The sequence below is a fragment of the Rana temporaria genome, chromosome 1, assembly GCF_905171775.1.
Source record: "Rana temporaria chromosome 1, aRanTem1.1, whole genome shotgun sequence".
NCBI classification, from domain to species: domain Eukaryota; kingdom Metazoa; phylum Chordata; class Amphibia; order Anura; family Ranidae; genus Rana; species Rana temporaria.
In genome coordinates, this window is record NC_053489.1 from 253140464 (window position 1) to 253150459 (window position 9996).

The 9996-nt window shown below is 41.1% G+C and overlaps 1 gene segment (V, D, J or C); it reads left to right on the top strand.

Annotated features, from left to right (window-relative positions):
- LOC120940888 overlaps positions 1–9963 on the top strand; it is a 36398-nt gene extending 26435 nt beyond the window's left edge. The window contains 2 exon segments of the C gene segment in view: positions 7546–7667; positions 9471–9963. Coding sequence covers positions 7546–7667; positions 9471–9494 — 146 coding nt within the window.
- The last annotated feature ends 33 nt before the right edge of the window (positions 9964–9996 follow it).

A 9996-nucleotide genomic window follows, 5' to 3' on the forward strand; every position in this document is an offset into this window, starting at 1 on the left:
TTCAGGACATGCCATCACTTTGGTGTGTTGTCTGTCTATCGGTCTGTAGTGTTTTAAAGCCACAGAATTATGCCAATGTTAAGGCAATGCAGCTTTTACAGTTTAAATTGAATTATATTGAACAGAGGAACAGAGTCATATAATTTGAAAAGAAGTGTTGTCAACATTGCACATATCATTATTGACAATGATTTTTATCTCCAGACAGAAGCTGCATTGTAATAACATTATTTATCAAGGTCTCCAGCAATCTCCCTTGTGTATGTAATCTGCATCCTTAGCTTGCATATACCCTTCCCTCTGCTTCCCTCTGTGTGAAACATTGGATTTCACTTTGTGTCTGTCATGGCATGTGCTTTTTGCTCAATAAACTCTTGTATAACATTACCTTACTAAACTCAGTCTGTCTTTATGTATCTGGGTTCTGATAAGGCATTATGAAATGTATGCTACACAAAGAAGCAGAAATTAAAATGATGGCAGTGATTATTGTTGTTGTCAGAGTACTGTATTACGATGATAAATATACATTAAAGTTTATGTACAGCCACAACATTTTAATGGCTTTGGGTGCTCAGTTACCTCCACCTCCTGTAATGCTGACAATATTTTACCAGACAGAAAGTGAGAATTCTCCAACAATAACAGACAAAAATGTATATAAAAAGGCTTTTCTTTAGTAGAGTAAGGGGAAGCTAGAACCTCTCTTAAATTTTAGTTCTGTGCCCCTATTTGCAAATTTTTCCAAGCTGGTGAACCATTGTTAGTAGGACAGAAAGTGAGACCTGTTTTAATGCTTATGGTGCAAAGTAGAAGTAAAAGTTTATCCTTGTGTCCCAGAACATGGTGTGCAGGCTTGTCCTGATACCAATCCAGGGGTTTGGTAAATGTAAAGAGGAAAGGACTGCCACTACTCCCAACCAGCCCAGGTCAATTAACGATCAAGAGTGGCCTCAGCATATATGTGTCCCCCAAACCACACACCCTGATGCCATGCAGGCTGAGGCCGCTCTTTATCATTTATTCACCTGCGCTGGTCGAGAGTAGCAGTGATACACGAGTAAAATGCGCAAGAATCCAATAACGGCAGAAAATTCTCGGTAGTATATTATACGAAAATAAAAAATATATATATAATAAATAAAAATAGTGTACAGGGAAGTGTACAATCAAATGGCATAAAAGAGTCCAAGCTCAGGGGGTATAAGAGAGAGTCCAAGGACAAATGTAGGAGAGTTGTTGCAGGGGTCACATATACATTCTCAGGGCTGCCATCATGGGGGGAACAGAAACCATGTTCCAATACTGTGAACAAAAAGAAAGGGAAGAGGCGCCTCTAAGTGTAGACGTTTTAAAAACAATTTAATAATCAGGTTAGTACAGACAACTCACATTTTGCGAGGTAAAAGTAGGCATTGTACAGAATCCATGAAGAAAGATCATCAGGTCAGTCTATCTGCTCCTTCTCCTGCTGGGGAGCTGTGCTGCGTGGAAGCATCATTCACCGCTGAGAGATGGTAACAGCCTGCGGCGGTGGGGGAGCTTCAGAGCGAGACCATACTCCAGGCATCGCTCTGAAGCTCCCCCTTGCTTTTAGTTCGGGAGTAGCAGCGATCCTTTCCTCTTTACATTTTCTAACCCCCAGAACAGAAAGTGAGGTTAGATCACTCTAACTAAGCTCAAGATAGCACTAAAAACCTGAAAATCTTTTCCCACACTTAAAGGGGTTGTAAAGGTTCATGTTTTTTCACCTATGCATTAAGTGAAAAAACACCTGGCAATCACAGGCCCCCAGCCCCCCCGTTTTACTTACCTGAGCCAGTTCACCTTCTCGGCGCGTCTTCTCCACGGAGTCTCGGCGTTGATTGGATAGATTGATAGCAGTTCCCACTGCTGTTAATAAAATCCAATGACGCGGCCGCCGGGTGGCGGGGCCGAAACATACACTCGGCGGCTATGGACGCCGAGTGTATGACACGGCAGTGCGACCGCAAGGTAAACATTTTTAAATAAACACCTAAGGACACCTGTCCTGCATGCTGAGCCACTGTCTTCTGTGTCTGCATCCAATCGAAGCTACGCATAGTAAGCCTATAGAGGTGAATGTAGATGCAATAGCTGCAGGGACACAGCCACATTTTAAAATATGACATATGTTCAGGAGCACAGATGGAATGCACACTGTCTGCACGCTGATGTCAGCGACTATCTGAAGGAGCCATTATATTGTGAATATAATAGTGTGAATATGTGTACATTATTGCTGCTTTTTCATTTCTAAACTCCTAACAAGGAAACTTAAAAAAAAAAGGGTTTGGCACATACTTCTATATCAGAAATATAGAGATTTGTAACATACACAGGGCAGCTGATTTCATCCTTAGAACATATTTAGGGGAATTTGTAAAGGATGAATTCCATTGGGTACATTTATTCTTTCATATTTGCACTGGGGACCGAATATCTGCACAGGCCACTCCCTCCCCAGTGCCCCCCCCCCCCCGGCCCCTGCTCAAGTCACACTGATGGTAATATAGCTAAGGATTTTTATTCTAGGGTGGGCAGAGCCTGATGGGGAATTGAGAGACTAGTTCCTCATTAGGTCTGCTCCACTTCTGAATGGGCAGTGGGCAGTTCCATAGCCATGATTTAGTCCAATAGTGGCTTTGTACAGTGCACTGTCACTTAAAAGTGGAGTGGACCTGATGGGAAACTAGTCTCTAACTTCCCAATCAGACTCCATCCACCCAGTGACAAGTCATTTCCCAAATACAGATAGCATTAACAGACATACACATTAGCTCCTGCATTGGGAACACATTGCACAGCTCAGTCAGAGGTCCTCGACAGCAGCTCTGGCATTGGCCAGATACTGCGAGAGGGACCATGCTCCTGCGTCTGCCTCGCCTGATCCTCTCCGTAACTTTGGCAGTCACGTGATTGCCCACATATAGTGGTAAAAGAAAACAAATAACTCATACACTTTATCAGTATAACTGCAAATTCCAATACGTTATCTACTTTTCATTGCCAAGTGCACAGCTCCTTCATATAAAACAGTGTTGTGTATTTGTCTGCTATTACCTTACTTCAAAGTAGACATTTAGTTTTAAGTAAAAAACCGTGGCCCATTCCTCATGTCCTGCTCATTATCCCTAAAGTTAAATGCCTTTGCACCATTGATAATAGTCACCCTATTTCAACATTTGTACGAGTGCACTACAGTTCTGTGGAAGTAATAGTAATTGTACAAGTGCCAAGCAGGGTATTGCTTTCTACAGAATTGCAGTGTGCATACCCAAACTTTGAAGTTTAGGTGCCAGTGTAAGCGGTCAGTGCCGATCCTGACCTCCCTGGGGCCCTAAGTGTAATGACATGCCACATTAAAGTTGAGAAGCGGGGGGTGCTGACTTCTTACCTCTTCTCCCATGCAGCCAGCGAGTTGAGGGGCCGAAAATGACTTCTCACCAGGCGGCACCTCTAGTAATTTGGGGGGGCCCTCCGCAGCTTTGCGGGGCCCTAAGCGGCTTGCATAGTGAGCCTATAGGGCAGATCGGCCCTGTAAGCGGTGCACATACAGTAAAGCCAGAGACAAGGCCTGTAAACACTGCAGGGAAATGGGCAAGCTGAGCCATGCATCTGCAACACCCCTAATTTCCACTTTCAATCACTTCAGATTTCAAAGTGGGTGAAATTATGAGAATGTGGCACACCCTTATAGCAAATTTTTCCATGTCACTGTGAATTTGTACGCTGCACAGCATTTTGTTCAATTAGAATGTAGCAGTGTGGCTCATTTATGACAAGAATTTAACCAGGTATGATGTAACTCCTGTGCGTATGTGCAGGAATTACAACATTAATGACCTTCCAAAGGCCAAAGATGAGTGTGACAAGAAAGACACAAAAGAAGCAACACTGAGTGAAGGGTGGACCTATCACCTCTAGAGGAGGGCACACTGATTATACTTATACTGATTACTGATTTCCTGATAAATGCACATTGTGATGAAATCTTCCCCTGTACACAGTGACACTTAATAGGAAAACTTAATGTAAAGCAAAAAAATAAATGAAAAGTACATAGGTGACACGGCTCACCTGCTATGTGCTTTTGGCACCTTTCACTTGACCCTTGGCATTCGCTATGAAGGCCTTGTGGCTGCTACACTCTCCCACACCCATCTGGTACACAATGCTAAGCTCGTCATATTTGTATACCTTGCAAATCACTGAAAGGCATGAGGTTTAGTAACCCCTCCTGACACTGCTTTCACTTACCAGGACACATAGTAGTCTAGTTTGCTTCCTAGGCACTGAGTGTGCCGAAATTTCCTCTGGCTGCCAGATTCTGGAGGACTCTATTTGATTCTGGAGGACTAGCCTGAGAAAATAAGTGAAAAAAAATACACATTTAGGACTTCTTCCACACTGGATAAGCACAGATTCACCGCCAGGGCACATAAAAAGCAGTTGTTCATACTACAACGTTGGTGGGATGTGTGGTGCAGTGCACTGTTGGAAGTGAAACATGTCAGCAGTTTTCTGCAGCGCACTAGATGGCAATGCAGGTCACCACACTGTAATGCAATGTACCGCACCACTTTGCAGACACATGAATGAAGGGTCACTATGTGACACTAGTGTTGCTCACGAATATTCGTATTGCGAATATTCGGCTCGAATATGGCATATTCGAGTATTCGCGAATATCTCGAATTTCGCGGCCAATATTCGCTATTCCGAATATAAAAAAAATATTGCGAATTTATTGCGAACATTTTGCAATTTTTTTTTTTTTTCTGATTGGCTCTGATGCAAAAGAAGGGCGGAGAAAGTATTCTCGAATATTCGGAAATCGAATATTCTGAATATTTTATCAAAAAAAAAATGTTGTGAAATATTTTAACAACTGTGGTAGGAGAACTCCGATTGGCTCTGATGCAAAAGAAGGGCGGAGAAAGTATTCGCGAATATTCTGAAATCGAATATTGGTGATATTTTATCGAAATTTCGCTAATGCGAATGCGAAATTGGTTGCAAATTTTGACAACTCTAACTGGCTCTAATGCAAAAAAAGGGTGAAGAAAGTATTCGCGAATACTTTCTCCACCCTTCTTTTGCATCAGAGCCAATCAGAGTTCTCCTACCACAGTTGTCAAAATATTTCACAACATTTTTTTTTTTGATAAAATATTCCGAATATTCGATTTCCGAATATTCGAGAATACTTTCTCCGCCCTTCTTTTGCATCAGAGCCAATCAGGAAAAAAAAAAAAAAAAATTCGCAAAATGTTCGCAATAAATTCGCATTAGCGAAATTTCGCAATTTTTATTTTTTTTTTAAATATCACGAATATTCGATTTTAGCGAATATTTCACGAATATTCGGCTATATATTCGTGATATATCGCGAAATCGAATATGGCGTATTCTGCTCAACACTATGTGACACTACAAGTAAAGTTAAAACAAAAGGAAAAAAGTAAGGGATGAGGCGAAAAGTTCTTTGCGCTACCCCCTGCCGGAGCCGACACTGTGAGCTGCCCACACCGTAAAATGCTGTGTTTTACTGTGTGGGCTACTATGAACATAGCCTTAAACTTACATTGCTTATCCTGTTACAAAAGAGGACTGTTCATAAGAAACATATTTTTATTTTAATTTCAGTCCATACTCATTTTTATATAATCATATACATTTTCAAAAGACTGATAAAAACATGTAAACTTTAGAAGCAACCTATATATATATATATATATATATAAAGCTTATGTATTCACTTTTGCACCAGGCCCAGGGATTTTAGTCCAAAAGTGAACCCTTCTAAAAAAAACAAACAAAAAAAAAAAACAGAAAGAACTTTATTAAAACAAATTATGTTCCAGAGTGGAAAAAAGGGGCAAAAATTACATATGAAAAGTAACATAACATTTTACAGCGTGAAACAATTAGAAAATGTATATGTATATTATGTATATTACTGCCAATTACTGCCAATCCAAGGTTACATAAAGAAGTCAACCCCTCTCATACCTTTTCAAACTTAGCTGAGCATCCGCAGTGTAACTATATAAGATGCTCTAGGCGCATGGATTGTCCACAAACCCTTCCAAATCGCAATCATGCAAACCATTAAACACTCCATCAGCTGTTTCAAAATTACGTTTTCTCTCCTCAAAATGCACAAGTTAATTTAAGAACTACCTTCAAAGTTTAAACATTATTAGATGCCGCAAGCAAGACAATCTCAGCTATCAAAGAATTAGATACATATTAAAAACTGGAAAAATCATGGACTTTAAAGGCACATTTGTGTAAAAAAAAAAATTTTTTACTGTATCTGTGTTAACATTTTTTGTTTACAATATAACAGTTAAGTAAAAAAACGTTTTCTGTTTAAAGAGTGGACACTCTGTCCGTGACCGATATTGTTTTAAACAGAAGACGTATTTTACCTAACTGTTATCTTGTATACATTTGTTTTTTAACACAGATTAATAAAATGTGTTGGTTTTATACAAATGTGCCTTTAAAGTACATGATTTTTCCAGTTTTCAATATGAATCAAATTTAGGTCATGGCATGGCTAAGATGCAAGGTACCCATGGGCCACCAAATGGGTACTAGACTCATTTATTCAAACTAATATCAAAGAATTAGAGCAGATCAGCTCTACATGTGATTTACTTGGCCCTCTTCTCCCCTTGTCCATGCACAGAACGGCTTGCATTTTGTAAAAAGAATAGAAGATATTTTGTGAATGGACGAATGAAGAGGTTGCTACAGTTGCTAGCAACCATCTGCAGTATAGTCATTTGAGATAACATCTTTATTTGAGGGGTTTAATATTTTTCTAGAATTGGGCTTTAAATTACCACTGTCTGCAGAAGCCATAGAGGTCAATGAGGAATCTCTAACACCTAGACTGAAAACCTAGCGTTCACATTGCGTGGCATGGGAATTTACATAAGCAAATCAGAGCTATATACAGTAGGCGAGTCATACCACCTGTCAGTAGAACTGAGCTTTAAAACAGATTAATGTCCCTTTAGCAGGGGTAGGCATCCTCTGCCCTCCAGCTGTGGTGAAACTACAAATCCCATAATGCCTCTGCTTTTAGGAGTCATGTTTGTGATTGTCCGAGTTTTGAAATGTCTCATGGAACTTGTAATTTCAAAACAGCTGGAGGGCAGAGGTTGCCTACCCCTGGTCTACAGCTCCTAAACTCCTGAAGGAGAGTCTTCATTTATAGCAGGGATATGCAATTAGCGGACCCCCAGCTGTTGCAGAACTACAAGTCCCATGAGGCATAGCAAGACTCTGACAGCCACAAGCATGACACCCAGAGTCAGAGGCATGATGGGACTTGTAGTTTTGCAACAGCTGGAGGTCCGCTAATTGCATATCCCTGATTTATAGTCTCATCTGATGCTCGGCCTACACCAGTGACTGGGGACCTTGATGCATGAAAGTAAGAAATTGTGTGCCTTCCTTATGTTGCCTAAATCCCAGTAAATTAATAACGAATCTCTCCCACTTTAGTGCACTTCATCTGGGAGAACAGCAGTGAGGATGACGAGGATAGTCTATGGTACACATCTATTACATTCTTCATCCTCTTTATCTTGAACTTATTTTACAGTGCAGCCATCATGACTGTAAAGGTAAGTGAATATCACATCTTTCTTTTGGCATGTACAAATGAAGAGATGATAGTGCTTAATATGTGTCTTTTATCATTGCTTGACAAGAATATATACAAACATATTTTTATCAAAAACTCCAATTAAAGAACCTTCTGGGTACTTCTAGATAGGAATGCAAAGCCTCTCAGCAGCTAAGGACAGGTGGTTATCAATGGAAGAATTACATTAGACCTCATGCACATTGGGCATTTATACCCCCATGCATGAGACTTTGGAACTTTGGCATTTAGGTGCATGCGGAAGGCACATCACACCATCCAGCCGCAACCTGTATTAGGCCTTGTACACACGACCGAACATGTCCGCTGAAACTGGTCCGGGGACCAGTTTCCGCGGACAGGTCCGACTGTGTGTAGGGCCTAGCGGACATTTTTCCGGCCTAGCGGACAGGTTTCCAGCGGACAAAAGTTTCTTAGCATGCTAAGAAACTTGTCCGCTGGAAACCTGTCCGTCGGACATGTCCGCTGGTTAGTACGTCTAACCAGCAGACCGAAATCCCGCACATGCGTGGAAGCATTGTACTTTCATGTTAGAGAACGTCGGTTTTTTTCTACGTCACCGCATTCTCTGTCCGCGGGGATTTGGGTCTGATGGTGTGTACACACATCAGACCAAAAGCTCCCAGCAGACATGTCCGATGAAAACGTTCCGCGGACCGTTTTCATCGGACATGTCTGCTCGTGTGTACAAGGCCTCAGAGGCAGAAAAAATGCTTCTGTTGCTGGACAGAGTTGGATGGTGTTTAGAGTGGCAAAATTGTTATGGGCAGAATGCATCCAGGTACAAATATTCAAAATGCAATCAGCCTGTTTTCCGAGCATTGGTCCCTGGGTGCATAATGCCCTAAACCAGGGATATGCAATTAGCGGACCTCCAGCTGTTGCAAAACAACAAGTCCCATCATGCCTCTGCCTTTGGGTGTCATTCTTGTGGCTGTTAAGCCTCGTACACACGATCGCTCCATCTGATGAGAACGGACCGATGGACTGTTTTCATCGGTTAACCGATGAAGCTGACTGATGGTCCGTCGTGCCTACACACCATCGGTTAAAAACACGATCGTGTCAGAACGGGGTGACGTAAAACACAACGACGTGCTGAAAAAAATGAAGTTCAATGCTTCCAAGCATGCGTCGACTTGATTCTGAGCATGCGTGGATTTTTAACCGATGGTTGTGCCTACTAACGATCGTTTTTTTCCTATCGGTTAGGAATCCATCGGTTAAATTTAAAACAAGTTGGCTTTTTTTTAACCGATGGTTAACTAACCTATGGGGCCCTCACACGATCGGTTTTGATCGATGAAAACGGTCCATCAGACCGTTGTCCTCTGGTTAACCTATCGTGTGTACGAGGCCTTAGAGTCTTGCTAGGCCTCATGGGACTTGTAGTTCTGCAACAGCTGGAGGTCTGCTAATTGCATATCCCTGCCCTAAACGTTAGCTCCTTCCAGCAACAGCAGCTTTCAGTCTTTCATAGAGTTTTACAGGCTGCTGGCAGTGGAGCTGGATTGTGTGCTTGTGCCTTCCACCTGCACCTAAATAACGGAGTTTCATCCTTCGAGGCTAAATGCCCAGTGTGCATAAAGAGGGATGCACCCATTGATGGCTGCTGAAAACAAGTGCATATAAATACAATGCCAGTGGAAGGGAAAAGAAAGTGGTTTGAGACATTTGCTTTAAATATTGGGACATGAGTAGTATTAGGTTTTTATGAATTCATACTAGTACAACTTACTGTTCTTTTTTTTTCTCTCTATAGGTAAAAAAGACTTATCTTACTTGATGCACATTTTGTCATTGTAATGGCTTTTGCTAGTCAGTGAAGAAACTGAAAATCAAGTCAAGAACACTCCAGTCAAGACAATTTGCTTCATATGTACCTTTTGCATAGGGACTTTAGGATTTTTTTTGCCACATACAGTGTATTCACAGGAGGTTAGCTTGTCTCATTATTACTATAGCCCATGGGGGCCCTACAAACAATCTAGACCTTTTATAAGGAATAAGAATTACATTTGTTTCATACTATACCCATGTAGATATACTGCTTATTACAAATGAGTGAGCTCATGACTTACAACTATACATCGCTCTCCATATGGAAAGGACAGTGCTTAATGGGATTGACTCGGCCTCAGCAATCCTATTGCAATATGATCAATGATGATTGCGATGATTCTTAAACAGTGAAAAACTGACTAGTATTTTTAAAAATCCCATTCTGTTTGAATAAAAATGAATGAATTGGATAATATGATGCCTGTAAATGTATTCCTACTTTCTCT